Source organism: Mustela putorius, unplaced genomic scaffold, assembly GCF_011764305.1.
Source record: "Mustela putorius furo isolate JIRA1106 unplaced genomic scaffold, ASM1176430v1.1 tig00003867_pilon_pilon_pilon, whole genome shotgun sequence".
NCBI lineage: Eukaryota > Metazoa > Chordata > Mammalia > Carnivora > Mustelidae > Mustela > Mustela putorius.
The window spans coordinates 3,448,842-3,468,559 of NW_025422019.1; the positions used below are offsets into that span (position 1 = coordinate 3,448,842).

Consider the following 19,718-nt stretch of genomic DNA (forward strand, 5'->3'; position numbering starts at 1 on the left):
TGTGTATCAAGTTCTGTGTTAATGATACATACTGACTTTATTTTACTGATAACCATTAAAATTTGTAGCTATTCTGGTCATTAACATAAGAGAAACTGAGTTTCTAAGAGACTAAATGAACTTCCCAAGGTCACGCAGTACAGTCTGCACCCTTTCTTTCAAGTCATCTTACTCTATCTAACCAAAAAGTAGCATCAACAAACTGATATTATTTTACTTAGCAATGTGAAGAAGCAACATTAGCCAAACATTGCATATGTCTTACGAATTATGCTAGCAGCTACATATGTGCATAATCTCATTTAATCTTTATAGTCTACTGGTGATATGAGTGTCACCCTTGTAGCTTTGTGGAAACAGAAAATAAAAAGCAGAAAGATGAAACGGCCCCAAAAGACCACCCCACCTGTAAGTGTCAAAACACTATTTGAACCAAGGCTTACTTCTCTGCAAAGCCTGAATTCACTCTATTAATTTCTTGAGGGAAATCATTTTATAAATGATCTTTGTTGTCTTCACAAAATGTCCTTTATTGTCTTCAATGGTTAGTGTTCCACTAAACATACTGATAATCCACAATGGCTGAATTTCTCCAACAATAAGATGCAATTACTTTTCTACTAAATTATTGCCTTTAGAAAATATTCTATAGAAGGAAGCTCAGAGCAATTGGGCTCACTTACCTCTGCAATTTCAAAGTAAGAATGAATTTTAATTGTTCATTAAGTTAAGGAGTCCAGGTAGAATAATTTCCTAATATCTCACTTCAGTATATTGAGTTTCAAGCCTATCTTAACTCTTCAAGGATTGTCAGCCTACTGTTCTGGGTAAAGGGAATGAGATGATTTCCTCCTAATTTCCAACGGTATGTAAGTAGTGCTCATTCTGCAAAATCCTGCTGATCTCTGAAGGTTGAACTAGAAAATACATCATGGTGAAAATTCTGTAAATGAAAGATCCATGCTAATGTAAATTCTTTCAGATCTGGAAAAGCACAGAACAGGAAGGTATCACCATATTTTTTTTTTTTTTTTTTTTACATTTTTGGAACTCTGCCTTCAGCTATGAGAGTCTCCACAAATATTTACTGACCAGTGTCTCTGTGCTCAGACACTCTACTCTATGTTGGGAGACAAATGAATGTTAATGCACAGTCTTATCCTAAATCCCTCTATATGCTCATCCCAGGCAAGAAGCGAGGGACATATTATTTGCACCTGGGGATCTCCCAAGGCTCTGCCTTAAGTACCAGGCTGTCTTCACAAAGTACAGTCATAGCCCTGGTCCTCAAGGAACATATTTAATTTCTCATCAGGAAAATAGATCATTAAATATAAAAGGGAAAACAAACAACAAACAAATAGGGGCCTCTATATGCGATCTATTATTTAGTGAAACTCATTCCCATGGGTGCCTTCTGGACATTCTGCTTTTAAAATGTGACTGCAATGGGTAGTAGGAAGTACTTGGTCCCAGGGCATGGGTTTGAATTCCAGCTCTAATATCTACAAGTTGCATAATCATAAACTAAACTCTCTGAACCGTGAGGTCCTCATTTGAGTAAGTATAGCTACCACTTACTTCGCAAGATTATTTTGACAACGTAAAATAATAAAGTGTGCACTGTATATGCAGAATCCAGATTCAGTAGTTGGCAGCTTCTTCACATCAAAAACAAACAAACAAAAGGAAATCTTCTAAGTCAGGGAGAGGGTAATCTGTGGAACATATCAGCCCAGTTCCAAGTATGAGATCTTGTGGTTAAGGGAAACACAGATTTCTCTGAAGATTTACATTTATTAGTGTCACATGTAGAAACGTTCAGCAAAAGCTGTTTTTACCATTTTTTGTTTGAGTAAAAAAAAAATACGTGTGTGTGTGTGTATGTGTGTGTGTAGGGTAAGTAAACGTCTTCCTATCTTTCTGGATTCTTGAATGAAACTTTATAGTAATAAGTAAAAGGCACTGATACTATGTTTATGATGTTCATATTCTAGAGACAAAATATTTTTCCACATTGAGACAGAAGGAAAAATGTAAATAATTTTGAGTGAAAAAAAAAATGGTTTGCATTCACACTAAAGAAGGAATGAATGCTCTCAGACCCGTCTGTCCTAAGGAAAGTTTCTAGCAAGGGAGGGAGAGTGGGTGCCTCTGTGACCTGGGAGAAAGCAGGATGCAGGTGAGCTGGAGCCGAGGACAGGAGGAGAGGCAGGTGGAATGAAGGATTCCGAAAGGAAGGTTGGCTAACTGAAAAGTCTCACCCACGGGTAATTCTGCGTAGAAGGAGCTTAAAAAGTGCATCTAAGAAACAGGAAACAAACATTGAAACAATTCCAATGCTGAAAAATAATCTGTCCAGTAAGATTCAAATTTAGCCGATAATCTAAACCACCAGGGGAGTCTTTTCAGAGTACAAGTTCCTAAATCCTACCCTAAACCTTCTTGAGCTGAGCATAAGAATATTTGTGAATCAACAATGGTTCTTTATTCCAAGGGACTGACATCCCAAACTGACGTGGGCTGACTTTAGCAAAAGAAGGGTTGAAAACATACAAGGAAGCTCTTAGATTGCTGAACAACCCAATCTGGGGAGCATGCAATGACGCAAAGCAGAAAGGTAACCAGGGCAGCAGCAGGGAATGCGGCTGGTACTTGGCCTGAGAGGCAGGGCTCCCAAACAGGGACACACAGCTGCTGCCAGAACCAAAGACCCACAAATTTCCCCTCCCTGCTTTTTTGGGCCACTACCTCCAGGTTCAAGATCCAGGTGGCTGCATCTGGTTGGTGGCTGACCATGTCTGACCAGCTGTAGAGGCTTCGAATGTGATTATCTCTGTTCTCTGACTGTGTAGAGGGGTGTAGGCTCTTACAACAAATTCTATAGTAGATTTAAAAGGAGAAGATCTCAAATAAAAGTATGTAGGATCCAGTTTTGGTGTAGCAATTGTCTCTATTTTATTTTCCTCCCATCCTCAATCTTTTAACTTGTCACCTCTTAGTCATAATATGCCGTCTATGTTCCAGGCAACATCTTCCCACAACAATACCAATTTGAGGCAAAAAGAATGATAGCAGTAGATTTTCTCTTTATAAGACTTCAGGGTGTTTTTGTTTCTTTGTTAGTTTTGTTTTGTTTTGTTTTTCCCTGAGAGGACTTTTCCCACCACGCCCCCCAATCCAAAGATTTTACCTTATATTTATTGCCCAGAAGGACTTACATGCAGTTTCCTAAATCACCTGGTATCAAAATGCAATGGAATTTTCATGGTGGCAATAGCTCTGTAATGTTTCTGGGTTTAGGATAAGCACCTGCCTTCCCTAAGATAGAAGGTGCTACTGCCTTAGGCAAAGCCAGTCTGAGTTGTTTGAGACAAAGGCAGAAACTCAGCAATGGTAGGCAAGAATGACCTCTCCATAGACGGATAACACATAAGACATAGTAGCATAGCAGGCACTGCACCAAGATCAGCTCCACCAAACGTATGTATTGTTGAACTATTTGGATTTTGTTCTTTGTGCTTGGGAACTATCAGAGCATATGAGGTGACTACTGAAAACTCTGCAATGGATGATGGCTGCATGGATGACTTTGTAGTGTATATAGATATTCATATCCTTTTCCCATAGACCTCTATCTCTCCACAGACCAAACTAATATACTTCGGGTTATATGTTGTAGAATTTAGATACAGGCAACTATTAAAAGGTGAATAAACTTTCTTGTTTAATTTAATAAATAAATAAATTAATTTATTTATTAAATTAAATAATTGAGCTCTTGCTCAATTATGTAAATTTAACAATGGCTTTGTTTTACAAACACAAAGTCATATTGGTCATCAGAAGAAATGAGAAAATATAAAGGATTTCTTAATAAATACACAGTTAATTATGCTTGTCATTATAACACTCTCAAAAAGTGGCATGCATACTTTTCTTCTCCCTCTTTGCTGTCCTTTATCAAGTGCATATTTAAATTCATCATGGAAAAAGGGGAGAAAGTTCATAGCATTTTTGTGATCAAACACCTTTTCTAATTAATCTTGGCATCTCAGTGTAATGACATTGAATATTATTAAATTAACTTTTTATGCCCTATTAGGGGTGCCTTTATAAAAAAATATGTCATTTGTGGATTTTTTTTTTTAGATCAAAAAACACAACTCACCTTCAAAAGTCTTTGAATCAGTAGATATTTTTAATTATTTATTTTATTATATTTATCTATCTTTTCTTTATATTTATATTTTATTATTCAGATGATAAACATTGTATATATTTGACACATAATAAAAATATAATTTATATAATAGCATACAGCAAAAACCTGAACGGTCTTTTACTTTTTTTTTTTTTCCTTAAAATGAATAGTTGCAATTAAAAAATGGCCTTCATCAAACATGTCCAATTCAATAATGCCACAATCATGTTGGAAGAGGTTCAATAATGCCCAGTACATGAAACCTTGGATGTAACATTGGGGTTTCTGTAGAAGTTTTATTGGACTTTTTTATTATTATTATTATCTCCTTTGAGAAGCCTTTGGCAAAGCAAGTGCTAACATTTCTTCACTATACTCATTATGAACTTGGGTGCAAAGAAAGGGTAGAATATAAATTGCTCCCTAAGATGAAATGGGTGGAAGAAGGTAGATTGGAAGCACCTAAGCAGAATCTTCTGAAATCTGTTCAGAAGGGCCACAAATATACAGAAAAAAAAATTTTTTTTTTTTTTTTTCTGGGCTTCTGCTTCCAGTGGCAAGTGTTTGCCTAGGAAAAAGTCAGATATTCACAGAGAACTGCTGCAGGAAAGACCAAGCCAATTTCCTTATGCTCTTTTCTATAATGTTGATCTCAAGGATAAGATTTGTTTTTTCTCACTCATTTTGTGTTATTAGTGCTTACCATAGTGCCTGGCAAAAAGTGAATCTGAGTGAATTGTGATTCAACTTAATGGAATTGACTTCTTTAATTAGGTCCAAGGAGGATCTATGAATGCCTCACAATTTATTTCCACTGACCAGATGATAAGTTCTTTTTGGCTTATAACCCTTCAGTCAAACACGCTGAAATAACCATTGCCAAGTGTTCTTAGTATCTATTCTCGGTAACCCATAATGTCTGTGGAAGTGAACCATTTTCAATTATTGCTCCTTTTTCCATTCTTAATTCCCCAATAATAAAAGTTGAAGGCATTTAAATATCAAAAGAATAAAAACCCAAGAATATCACAGACCAAGCTTTAGATTAATAAAACTTGTCTGTATTCTTTGAGGCCCTTAATCAGATAGTGTTTCTTAGACAGTCACCCAACTCCCCTCAGAAAATGAGACATATTTGCAGAGGAAACTGAACTAGGCTTTCAAGTCTAAGCCCAATTCTGTTTTTTTTGTTTGTTTGTTTGTTTGTTTGATTTGGTGACCTGACTCTGGATAAATCACTTAAAGACCTTATCCTTCTCCATCTTGCAAACAGGGGTAATGATAATTAATTCAGAGGGTTATTATGAGAAACATACAAATAATAAAATAATGGATATGGAAAGAATATCCTGTAGTGAGAAAACCTAAATACTCATCCCCACTATATTCCCAGTGTCATGGTATTCACAGACATATAAAATCCCCTTGTGTTGAATAAGTTGTGTCCAGCTGAAAGAATATGAAAAAGAGTAATAGAAAGATTATTTTGTGATTAGGTTAAACAAGACTGTATCTACCCACCAGCTAACTTTCTTTCTCTTGTTAGCTTTGAAAAAGTAGACTGTCCTGTGGAGAGTCCCACATAGGGAAAGCAGGAAGTGTGGCTTTCAGCCAATAGCCAGCAGGCAACTGAGATCCACAGTCCAACATCTTGCAAGAAACTGAGTTTTGCCAATGACTCTATGAATGAACTTAAAAGAGATCTTTTGCCAGTTGAGACAATAGCCCTGATACCTTGGCTGTGTAACCTTGAAGTAGAGGGCCCAGTTAAGCCATAAGCAGAAAAGTGAACCTGAAAACAACTGTGAGAAGATGAGTGTGTGCTGTTTTAAGCCATTAAGTTTTGATATGTTAAGCAGTAATAGGTAATTAATAAAAATAAAAACTAAATACATATACACATGTGTATATGCATATATGCACATATACATATCCATAAATGTGCATATACACATCTTCATATAGATGTGCATACATGTATGTGTGAATGACACACCACCATAATTATAGATGTACCTATTTATGCAATATATAACATAAAATTGTGCTTATATAAATGTACTCTTTCTTAACTGCATTACTTTTTAACTGCAATGATAGAAACAGCATCAGATAATAGGTCTAGCTACTAGTTCAAAAAGTTTGCAGTAAACTCTCAACAAATGAAGAGTGTCACTAGGAAAATATTGGTTGGTCAAGCACCACTATGTATTAGAGAAGCTGTCTGGCCCTTTGCCTTGTAGGTGTAAAAACTTGATTCATAAGTATCTTAAAATGGAGGGGATTTGAAGGCTGTCTCATGCGAAAGAAGCACATAGGATATAAATCTAAATGTAAAATAAATTGTAAGTTGTAATGAAAACTGTCAGGTTCTGTGAACTAGAAAGCTTGGGGAAGGATCTAGAGCCTTTTTTCCCTGAAGGCCCTGGTACACCTGTCAGCCTGCCATTTCTATCTCTTCATGTGTTGCTGTAAGGCTTTGGAAGGAATGGAGGTTTAGTCCAAAGACCAAGATTCCTGGAAACTTCTGGATAGGAAGTGTTGATACTTGTCTCTCTGCTTCTTTCAGAAATCTCTATTGCTGAACAGTCTTTATGACTGGTTCGGCCTTTCCTAGGACGACTATGATCTTGTTTACCCAACTGTGCACCCAGGGAATATTTTGTCTCTGAGGTGACTTGTCCATCTCTGTGCTTATTAATTGTGTGCTAGTTGCATGGCTTAGTTCTCATTGTCTGTGCTTCCACATGTATCTAGATGATGTGATGGGTACTCTCCTGCATGGACCATGTCATAGAATCTCTAACATAGTGATGTCAGAAAGCATGCATTCCCAATATTTATTGCATTCCCAATATTTATTGCTTCGTTGATTTATGTGAGAGCACCCAGAAGTGTCTATCATAGTAAGCTAAGCTTGGGCTTCCAGTATTATCACAGCTTCATCTCTTTTTTTTTCCTCTTGATCAAGTTACATAATTTATCAAAACTTAAGTTACTCCCTTACATAAGTGACACATAATAATGCCCACTTTATAGTTTTAATGTGATGGCTCCAGAAGTAAAAATAAACAAAAATAAAACAAAGCAAAAACAAAGGAGAGAACATCTATGAAAACTGCTAAACATTTGGCTAAGGTCCATATAGACCTATTGATTTGGGTCATTAAAACTATAAGATAGGAAAAAATTTTATTCTAATTGTATCAATAAGGCTCAGCTAAATAAAACAATGTCCCCTAAATTATAGAATTTATAAGTAATAGAGCTTAGACTGGAGTCCATGTTTTCTTTTCTTAGAGATTTTATTTATTTATTTGACAGACAGAGACCACAAGTAGGCAGAGAGGCAAGCAGAGAGAGAGGGGGAAACAGGCTCCCTGATGAGCAGAGAGCCCAATGTGGGGCTCGATGCTAGGACCCTGGGATTATGACCTGAGCTGAAGGCAGAGGCTGCAACCTGCTGAGCCACCCAGGTGCCCCATTTTTTTTTAAATTTTATTTATTATGTTTTCTTCTCTTAGGAAGCACATTTATTCATATTTAGCTCAAGCAGTTGCCACTGGTGTTTCAGATTCTGCCACTACCTCTCTGTAGTCTATTTCATCCATGACAGAGAATCTAAATAAAATAAATTTTAATAAAATAATATTTCAATTATTTAAATCAGTTAATAAAATATTAATAAGTACTGTTTTAGTAATTAAATATAAAAAAGTTACATAGAAAAATTAATAAATTAAGTAACATGTATTTGTTTAGAGAACCCAGAATAGCTCCCAGTGCGTAGTAGTATACAGTTACGTTAATTAAGAAGTATTTCATTCTTTTTTTTTTTAAAGATTTTATTTATTTATTTGACAGAGATAGAGATCACAAGTAGGCAGAGAAGCAGACAGAGACAGGGGGAAGCAGACTCTCTGCTGAGCAGAGATGTGGGGCTCGATCCCAGGACCCTGAGACCATGACCTGAGCCAAAGGCAGAGGCTTTAACCCACTGAGCCACCCAGGTGACCCAACAAGTATTTCATTCTTAACTAAGATAGTTAAGATCCACCATTGGACATACATACATCATTTAATTTCAACTTTTATTCTTAGTCACATATATGATACTAAGCATTCTGCCTCTGACTTCTTTTGCTCTGGAAAACTTCAAGGGATTAACTTGATGTGGGTGAAACATTTCACTCATCCTTGTCTTGTGCTCCAACTTCTTTCTTTCTTTCCTTCCCCATTCCTTCTTTTTTCCTCCTTTCCATTCTTCTATCCTTCTTTCTCATTCAAAGAATGCTTATTGTGTGTTTGTTATATGATAGGTTCTAGTTAAGGAAGATGCAGACCATGATGAAGATTGGATTGAGATACAGATTCTATAACAAATGAGCATGAAGTCATGAAGTTTTATGTCAGATTCATGTAACTTGTCCATCTCAAGTCAACAGGGTAGACTCTGCTCTATGCTATCTTCACGCAGGGCCCTGGAAGATGGTTATCCATCTTTGGATTTCCATGACAGCTTAGACAAGAGAAAGGGAATGTGGTAGCTATGCATTATTAAAGTGTGACTTTAATACTGGTATATATATATATATTACTTCCATGCATCTCTTCTAAGCCATGGAGTCCCATGATCATACCTAATTTGAAGGAAAAGTGTAATTTTCTCTTTTATCCAGGCAGCAAACCTGGTGAACAACATAGAAACCTTGAGGGACAACTCCAAATATGTGTCTCTGACCTCACTTCTGGAAATTTCAAGGAGGTGTGCCAATAGACATTAATGCCTCATTCTCTTATTCCTAATTAACTGTTTTGTTCTCCTTCCATTCCTCTTCATTCAGCCATCCAATCATTTCTTCTATTTAAATTATATGGGAGACACAGGAAGTACAACAAACAAAAAATTTTTAAAAAAAAAGAAAAAAATGCTTCTCTTATGTCATTTATGCTGTAAAAAAGAAAAAATAAATAAAATATTTAAAATGTCAGAGGATCATTATGGCTTTATACTAAGGAGAAAAAAAAAAAAAAAAAGCAGGGAAGTTTAGGGAGCTGCATAGAGAATGATGTTGCCTAAGAAGAAATGTAATTAGGATCAGTGTTACTCAAATTGAAATTTCAGTATGGCAATCATAGGTAAAGCTTCATTTTACATCTAAATATGTCCAGAAGCAACTTAAAATTCTTTCTCATAAGAAACATTTGAGGGAAGCCTGGGTTATTCAGTCAGTTAAGCATTTACCTTCGGCTCAGGTCACAATCCCAGGGTCCTGGGATCAAGCCCCAGGATCGAGCCCCACATTGGACTCTCTGTTCTATGGAGAGCATGCTTCTTCTTCTTCTGCCTGCCACTCTGCCTGCTTGTGCTCTATCTCTCTCTCAAATAAAGAAATAAAGAAATAAAATCTTAAAAAAAAAAAAAAGAACCACTTTGTGAATTGTGGAAGTCAGTGATTATGAATTGCATCATCAGACCTCAAAACAATAAAAAAAAAATTACACCCGAAGAGAAAAAAAAAAATTGAAAAGGACACCAAACTGAACAAAAACAAAATATAAAGAAATTTGAACTCAAGAATCAGGTGGGGTGGGGCACCTGGGTGGCTCAGTGGGTTAAGCCTCTGCCTTCAGCTCAAGTCATAATCTCAGGGTCCTGGGATCGAGCCCTGCATCAGGCTCTCTGCTCAGCAGGGAGCCTGCTTCCTCCTCTCTCTCTGCCTGCCTCTCTATCTACTTGTGATTTCTATCTGTCAAGTAAATAAATAAAATCTTAAAAAATAAAAAAAGAATCAGGTGGGATAAGTTATAAGGACAATTAATTGTAGATTTTCTTTAAAAATTCAGAGCCATGCTTTCAATGTTTTGGATAAAAGTCAAAAATTTCTCAATTCTATAAATTTTTTAAAGATTTTATTTATTTATTTTAGAAAGAGAAAGAAAGAAAGAGAGCAGATGAGTAGGGGAGGAGCAGAGAGAGAGCCCCAACATGGGGCTCATCTCATGGCTCTGAGATCATGACCTGAGTTGAAACCAAGAGTCAGAAGCTTAACCAACTGAGCCAATCAGGCACCTCAATAATTTCTCAATTCTAATATCATAAATACACACGTATATGCAAAATATATTTAAGAAGAATTTGAATAAAGAAAATATATTTCAAAAAGTTTTTGTTGCTACTATGAATTTATAAGTTTTTTTCATGTACAACTTCATTCACTTAGCATACCAAAAAAATCACTTAGCATACCTCTTTCTTTCACTTAACATTAATTTTTTTTATGTCATGCTGTAATCTTTATGTAACTCTTTTCCAGTGGTTTATAATATACCTTGAAGTGGGCACACCATCATTTTAGTTAGCTGTCATGTCTTTGTAAGATATTTAAATTATTTCACAATATTTCAGTGTATACCTTATTTAAAAAAATTGTCTATTAAATATTTGGCAGGGTAAAATAAGACTTTGTGGAGAAAATAAACCCATAGATTAGTAAGGTCAGTCTTGGGGCACCTGAGTGACTCACTCAGTTTATCTTTTGACTCTTGATTTTGGCTCAGGTCATGATCCCAAGGTCATGAGATTGAGCACCACATAGAGCTCCATGCTGGGGCATGGAGCCTGCTTAAACTTCTCTCTCCCTCACCCTCTACCTCTGCCCCTCCCTGGTCATGTTCTCTTTCTCTCTCTAAAAAAAAAAAAAAAAAAAAAAAAAAAAGTAATAAAATAATAATGATTATAGTGATCATAAAATTAAGATCAACCTTTAAAAGTAAACCATGAGGTTCATAAATAAGTTGCAGAAGTTGGGTAGCTCTGATTTGACTCTCAGTTGTAAAAGATGAGCCTGTTTACCTCCAAATCCCTCAGGAGTAACCAGAGAGTCTTTACAGGGTGTAATACGTAATAGACATTTCATCATCATTCTCTACTGGCCAAACCTTTGATAGACCACGTCAAGTTACACTTCAGCATGTGATATCCAAAGCAGATCTGTGATACATTTACCATTCAAGTTCAGTGATAATCCATGTTAATTCATAAAACAGACATTGATGCATGTTTGGCATTTTATTTTGGAAGATGGAATTCTTTCATACATAAATATGGAAGTATTAGGTTATTGCATGGTTTCAGTCAGGGCTCTATAATTTGTCTATCCATCCTTTTTTATTATTATTCCAATATATTTAACATAGAGTGCTATATTAGTTATGGGCATATAATATGGTGACATAATAATTCTACTCAGTGCTCATCACAAGTGTACTCCTTAATTCCCATAATCTATTTCACCCATCCCCTCACCCACCACCCCTCCCCTCACCCACCACCCCTCTAGCAACCATCAGAGGTTGTTCTCTATAGTAAAAAGTCTGTTTTTTGGTTTATCTCTCTTTTTTTGTTGTTCTTTATTATATTCCTTAAATTCCACATATGAGTGAAATCATACAGTGTTTGTCATTGACTGATTCATTTTACTTTGCATTATAGCCTCTAGCTCCAACCATTTGTTGCCAATGGCAAGATCACATTCTTCTTTATGGCTGAATAATATTCCATTATTCATATATATATATTCATTACATTATTCATATATATTCATATATATGTGCAAGTATATGAATAATAGACTGAATCATCTTTATTTACTCAACTGCCTATCAATATTTTTAAAAGATTTTATTTATTTATTTGAGAGAGAGAGAGCATGAGTGGGGGCAGAGGGAGAGAGAGAAAAGCAGACTCCCTGTTGAGCATGGAGCCTGATGTAGGGCTGGATCCCAAGACCCCAGGATCCTGACGTCATGACTTCAGCTGAAGTTAGACGCATAACCGACTGAGTCAGGCACCCCATCTGTCTGTCCATCTTTCAAAGCCAGTTCATGAGACTTATCTGTGGAATTGAGAAAGACCACCCTAAGATAAAAAGATTTTCTACTCAAAGTAGATTTTCTACTTTGATCTAAGTGGTGTGATTTTCTTTACACACCCTTCGTTCATTTATCATTTAAATAAACCTTTTTCCTGGATTTATAAAGTTAACACATTATTCTAAAGTTAATGGTGATTCTTTTTCTTTTCTTTTCTTTTTTTTTTTTTTTGATAATGGACAAGGAAAAATATCCATAATGAAATCACATCCAGAAAGATTCCTTGTACCTATCTATTTTGACACAACAGTGGTAGAGACCATTGAGGAGAGAAAAAAAGAAGCACACATGTGCCCTAGAGAAGTTAGTTTATATCAGGTGTGCAGATATGCTACAGATAATACCGAGTGCAGAAAAGTACTTATTTTGATTTTGTGACATTTAGGCAATGGATGATCAAATTGCAATTACTTTGAAGCTCACTTCTTAACTCCTCCAACCTTTCTGTAGTGACAGGAAACCTCTCTAGCTTAATGAAGCTTATTTGGGAAGAAGAAGGGCATGACCATCACTGACCATGTACAGTGCTCTCTAACCAGTACTAGGGTTGTAAAACACATGATTTAAGAATTTTTCTTTCAACTGTATGATGGAATCATGTCTGTTTTTCAGGTGCAGATGAAGAGACTGAAACACCAAGATATTTAAATAAATCTTGTCCAATGCAGGTAAAAATAATTATATAAATATGGCTTTTAGTATTAGTTGGAAAGTATCAAGGCAAACACTGATATCTAATTGTGAAACAATGTCAGAACTAGGTAATTTTGTGCTTTCCTACTAAATACCAATAATTACTCATTACTTTGAATATTATTGTGGTTAACTAGCTATGAATCATATAAATAAACATTACATTAGTCAAACAGTGGAAATCAAGAAGAGAACTCCAGCACATGCTAGGACCTATGAGTATTACTAAAGTAACTAATAATTCTTGATAAGGAACTAGAATATTCCTATGCCTACAAGATGTTTTTGAGATAATAAAGAAAAGAGATATTATAATAGCAGTTATTAATATTTTTAATAATTTAATTCATTAACAAAAACAATTACTTGGATGCCAGAAAAAAACATAATCAGAATTTGGTTCTGCCATTGGTTTGTCAAGCCATTTTAGGCCAGCTTGTTTATTACTTTAGGCCTCAAATTCCTTGTTTATAAAATTCTGACACTCATACATGTTATAATTCCTCCAATCAGCAAAAACTATTTCAACTCATACAGTGGAAAGTATAGCATATGATTTTGTATCTTCCATTAAGAATATATCTGTAGGGGCACCTGGGTGGCTAAGTAGGTTAAAGAATATATCTGTAAAAAAGAATAAAGTAGGAAGCAAGAGGATGGAAATAAAATCACTGACCTCTACTTTGTGCAAGGCAGTGTGCTGGGTACTTTACATAGATCACCAAAATTGGTCTCACAAAAACTCTATTAAACAGGATTGTTATCTACTTTTAATTGAGGAAAAAATGCTGGAAAATATGGCTGGGTCAGAATTTTAACAACTATGCTACAGAGCAGAATAAAATAGCTTAATAATAGAGGAACACAGGAAATTTTGAGATGACAGAAGAATGGATAACTCCTTCTCAGAAGACTTTTTTTTTTTTAATGTTAGTGAATCTCGGAAAGTTTGGGTTGCAAACACCAGAACTTCTCAAAACCCTTTACTTGAGGTTGGAAATGAAATAGCTAAGAATATATCATGGTAATAAGGATTAGGAAATTGATTCCCATTCTAAATATCTTTGTTCATTTAACTCCAAACTTGAAATGTTTCGGTGGAACTAAAAATATCACTCTGAGCAGTCAAGGCTCATTCTACATACTAAAACTTCTTTGAATTAATCTTACTGAGAGTCAGTTAAGAATTGAGTGTTATGCCGGGCCTACCACGGGAGCGCGAGGGACACCACGAATTCCGTTTGGAGGCATCTTTGAGCTCGCGCAGTAGACACCATGAGCAAAGCTCACCCTCCCGAGTTGAAAAAAATTATGGACAAGAAATTATCATTGAAATTAAATGGTGGCAGACATGTTCAAAGAATATTGCAGGGGTTCGATCCGTTTATGAATCTTGTGATAGATGAATGTGTGGAGATGGCAACTAGTGGGCAACAGAACAATATTGGAATGGTGGTAATACGAGGAAACAGTATCATTGTGTTAGAAGCCTTAGAACGAATATAAACAATGGATGTGTTCATCAGAAGAATCAACTGCTTCCACATGTCCCCTCTCCATAGTACCTGTTTTATACTACAATATAAAAATCAGATCATGTGCATTTTCATATTGAGATTTTTGGTTAAATAAACTTTTGTAATAGCCAAAAAAAAAAAAAAGAAAGAAAGAAATTGAATGTTAGTCCTCAAGCTTTCCTACATGTCTATTTTGTACTTATCATTTTTTCCAGGCTAATGAGGTCTTCACTTTCACTTTGACCTTATCATGCTCATACTGTACTTCACTTTTTGCCAGGTAAGAAATCTCAGTCTGCTGTTACCAGTCATCTTACTACTTTGGAAAAAATCTCCATTTTGCCTGGTTTTATGTGTATGAAACTGTTTACCAATTTCTCAGATATGGAGAGTTAACTAATATTCTTAAAAGGGAAATTAAGTGATATGATCAGGAAAATATTAAAGACATTGAAGCTGAAAAATACATCACTGACTAATAATTTTCACCAAATACATTATTTTAAAATATAAGCAGTTCTATAGTTAAATGGTAAATACCAAGAGTCTAGTGGTTCAATGCCCTTCCGACTGGAGAGATAAGCAACATGTATAGTAGGAAAAGCCCTAAAGTCTAGGCAAACGGTTTTCATCTTTTTGTGAAAGCACTGGAGAGTCAGGAAGTCATTTTTTTTTAAATACCAATGAAACATTGGAGTCAAAAAATTCATTGATTCACTCATTCCCTTTTCTATCATCTAGCTGCTCCTCCTCATGGGGGGCCTCTTTTCCATTATGGATAGTATTGAAGGAAGCTACTGCCTATGTCATGCAATAGAAGCAATGCATGCAGAGAGATTCCTTTTGTCTTGACCAAATGGACCCACCAAACTGGGGTTTTGATTGTCAGTATAACAGCATAAAGATTTGGGGGTGTTTAGGATTCACAGCCACTGTATTACTAATATTGGTGACTGTTGGTTAGTACAATAGCCATGATGAAATATACAGGTTAGAATACTAACATACTAGCTACTAGAAATGCATCCAGGAAGAAAAAACATCCTGAATGAATTCCCAAAGGATGTGTGGATGGCCACTTGTCAGATGTTGCTGTAACAGCCCAAGGACTCAGCAATGATGATCAGGCACAGAGATAGATTTAGCTAACATAACCTGGGATCTACTCCTTTTGCAGCTAATAGACAGAGGAGATGACTATGTGTGGTAAATATGCAGAAAGTTTTTAATCTTATTCTTGGTACCCTAGTTCAGAGGAGGCTAGAAGTTCAAGTAGTTGATCTAACATGTCTAGAGTACAGTACCTCTGGCTTCTTTAGGAGTCTGTCCTGTATGGTTGAATTTTGCCTGAGTATCCAGTCTGTATGGATTAAAAAACAGAATGTGGCTGCTGAGAAATAGTCTTTGCAGAGCCTGATGGAAGTCCTACCACATTTTTTAGTAGAAATTCCTGGAGCGGACAAACGTTGGCTGAGTTGGAATCTAGTTCTGGAATCTTTACTGTAACCCTCATCAGCAGGCATTTGATTTACTGCTTTTGGAATATCATCCTGGAATTCTTAGATACCAGTATCTCTATTGAGGGATGTACTATGACCATGTCTGTCTCATGTATCCCAAATCACTCTGGGAGGATGGATATCTCCCCTTAGCCATAGATGGGAAAAGGTTGAATAGGTGAGTTACTATTGCCACCAATAGACCAAGCAGGAAGGCTGTGCCTTCTAGATCTGGGCCATAGCTTAGAAGTCTTGAGGTCTAAGTGGCACTTTCACCACTTCCATTCCATTTGTAGCAGGGTACAGGGGAATATATGTGCCAATGTCATGAATATCCATTTCCATACCTTTAAAGTATATATAACACTGTCTGCAAGAACAGAATTACTTTGGCTCGCACCTATTATCCTATCCAACTTTTTTTGAGTCTCCTTGTCTTATTCTGTTATTTATCTAAAACTTATACTCAATTATTTGTTGGTTAAGCAAGACAGATTCATGCAACTAAGAACTCTGAGCAATTAAATGGTTTTGAGCAGGGAACTGACCAAATTTTCATGTAAGAAGTTTTGTGCTTAGGGACCAATTTGAATAGACTGAGACTGAGTCAGGTTTAGGACATCAGCATATAGTTAGTGGTATTTAGGAAGGAGGGAAAGATTAATTTTTGTGTGTTAATATACTGATGGTTCCATAAATAAACTTGATTGGATTTTGAACTATGAAATGTTCTTAATGGTCAGTTATAACCATATCTGTTCCGAGAGAGGTGAGAGACATGGTAAAATTGTTGCACATTTAGGCACTTGCTTAAAAATTTTTTGCATGCTTATTGGTTCACTAGCTTAATAAAGAACCCACATATTATTGCTATATGGTTTGTGAAGGCATAGCCTAAAATGTATGGTAAAATTGTAAGGACATCTCTATAATTTTAGGGGCTTAGGTTTAGGTTTCCTTTTAAAATAGAGTTCTGTGTGTGTATGTGTGGGTGTATGATGTGCATGTGTATGTGTGTGTGTGTGTGTGTTTGTGTGTGAATATTCCCTAATATCATGCTGTGGATATAGAAGAATATGAAGGGAAAATACCTTGTAAGAACCTAAGAATAGTGACATGTAAAGGATTCTGTTCTTAAGCAAGATGAAACCATGAAGTCTAGAAATTTCCCTAGCAAAAATATCATTACATAATGCTCTTCATGGCTATAGTGGAAATATCTTTGTATACTGAAAAAAAAGCATTTTTCATGCTTTCAGCATATATGCTGACTGTATGGGATGTTTCTATAAACCAGAGTCTTAATTAACTTTTTTTTTGGTGACACAAAAGGAATGATAGGCAATCATGAGATCCTCTTCTATGAACATATTCAGGCTTACTCATTACATTTCATAACTGGCTATAACTTTTCCTCAAGAAAAGCCTATCTAATATTATTATGAATAAAATTTATTTTGTTAGTTAATTTTTTATAAAAATCGTATATTCATCTATTATTCAAATGAAATAAAATATTTAACAATGAAAGATAGCTGTCCTTTTCCCAGACCTCCATGTTCCCAACCTCTGTGTCTAAATTCAACTTCATTCAGATACCTGTTACTGGTTTATTCCTTTTTACTGCCTCTGCAATAATTCCGATAGTAATTTAGTAGGATTATATGACAAAATCCTATATCTTGATCCTAATTCTCTCATTTTTAACTGGATTATCAAAAATGTCATCATATTAACTGTTAGCAATTAATGGTTTGTAATTCATCTGAAACCTGCTAATACACCAGCATATTCTGAGTCCAAATTTAAAAAATGGCAACCTGCAAAATTGAGTGACACCCTCCCCCATTTTGGGGTAGCTGACATTATTAGAATAAATCCACTCTATCATATAACCAGATATCTCGAATGAACTCATACACTCTTGATCCCCCATACACTATGCACTGTCTTACTTCCCACCCTTCACTTATGATTTTTCTTCTCCTTTGGGCATACACACCTTTATTTCATTAACCAGTCTGTCCTTTCAAGACCTAAGTGAGGTCCATCTATTCCGTGGGAGATCATTTGACTATACAAATACATTATTAACTTTCTTTTTTACTACATTTCTTTTTTAGTATTTGTGTTAACGAAGTTACATATTTATCACCAAAGTTACATTTGGGTATCTGATATTTAATATATACTATATTCACAGTGTCTCTCTTATCCTTTACACCTGCCAACAATCTGTGAAGTCAGATTAGTGATCTGTTGCATAAATTCAACATATAGGGAACTGAGGCAATGAAGGAATTTTAAAGCCTTCTCTGGGCCCCATAGTTCTGTGATTATAGGGCTGTGAGTTGTATGCAGCTTTGCCTGAACTCAAAATGCACAGAAGATACATTTAATAATCCTTTGCTGATACTAATTTCCCTCAAGCTCTGTCTGTGTTGCCTTTTCCACTACACTAAATTTGCTGAAAAAATCATACTCTGACTTCTGATAAATTGTTTATGTTTCTCAACTTCTCATATGTGTCTTCCAACCACTGCCTTGAGGACAGTGTATCCTACCAAATGATAAATACATAGTAGGGAGCTCAAGAAATAGCTGTTGAATAAATATTTATGAACACTATGGGGGTCATTCCATGTTGGCTGATATACAAGATTAAGGCTGTATTGATTCTAGATTAAAGTGACTAAGGAAAATGCAAAATTTAAAAGCATCACAATTGGAAACCAAAAAAAGTCAAATAAAGCTGTTTATTTTTCTTTATTTTGTTTTGTTTTAGTATGGTTTGGTTTGGTTGTGTAGTTCCTGAATTTATCGAGCAAATTACCCAGTGAAGATAGCTAATAATGTCAATGATGGTGTGAATCTAGCACCTAGAATCTTTTAGAACCCATTTTCAGCATTTTATCCTAAGCTTTCCTTTCTTTCTTTCTTTCTTTCTTTCTTTCTTTCTTTCTTTCTTTCTCTTTTGACTTCTACTTTCTGAACATTGCTTTATTTAACATATCATGGTAGAATCTGAGATATTATATTCCTTTTTTCATTTAAGATTTTATTTATTTTTTTTAGAGAGAGTATGTGAGTGGCGAGGAGGAACAGAAGGAGAGAGAGAATCCCAAGCCAACTCCATGCTGAGCATGGATCCCAATGCAGTGCTTCATCTCACTATCCCTAGATCATGACCTGAGCCAAAGTCAAGAGTCAGACACTTAATCAAACTGACCTGCCCAGGCACCCTAAAATTTGAGATATTATGTTCTTAAAAAAGAAAAAAAAAGATATGTTCTAAAATATCTATAAATATTATTCATTTTGTCTTAAAGAAGATTTTGCATCAGTTTGGGGTCTAAAAATAGAAGAAAGCAAGCTCTTTTACAACATAAATACACAAGTGCCAAAGTCCCTTTCAACAGAGGAAGCTCTGTGGTTACTGAAGTGTATACAATTATAAACTCAATTGTTAAATCAAAACACATCCCAATCACCCTAGCATGTCACTTTTAATGGGCAATACATTCCCAAGAAGGCAAGTTCTCTGCTAACAATATTGAACCAAATCATCAAAATTCAAAGAAGGGTCTATAAAATGTGAAATTCCATCAGCAAAGTGCACAGTGGGCCACAATGCGTAGATTAATGGGCAGCCTGTCAAGTATTTTAATGTATGCTTCTATCGTTGAAACACATGTGATGATTAGTAAAGTATTTGGCTGGAGCAATAAAAGATATAAAATAAATTAAAATCATGACACCTTCTGAATTAATAAAGCATTTGGTTAGGCTATATTGATAAATCACAAGCACAGATGAAAAAGCCCCCATAACTAGAAACATTTTCCCCCAGGCATGCTGAGACCTCACACT

The 19,718-nt window shown here is 35.5% G+C and overlaps 1 protein-coding gene and 1 pseudogene across 1 annotated transcript; both read left to right on the top strand.

The window, feature by feature from the left end:
• Positions 1-14,107: 14,107 nt before the first annotated feature.
• LOC123387928 (small nuclear ribonucleoprotein G-like) lies at positions 14,108-14,338 on the top strand. The gene has a single exon (XM_045066540.1). The coding sequence runs from the start codon at positions 14,108-14,110 to the stop codon at positions 14,336-14,338; it is 231 nt and encodes a 76-aa protein (XP_044922475.1).
• An 867-nt stretch (positions 14,339-15,205) lies between these two features.
• On the top strand, positions 15,206-16,001 carry LOC123387912 (annotated as a pseudogene).
• Positions 16,002-19,718: the final 3,717 nt, after the last annotated feature.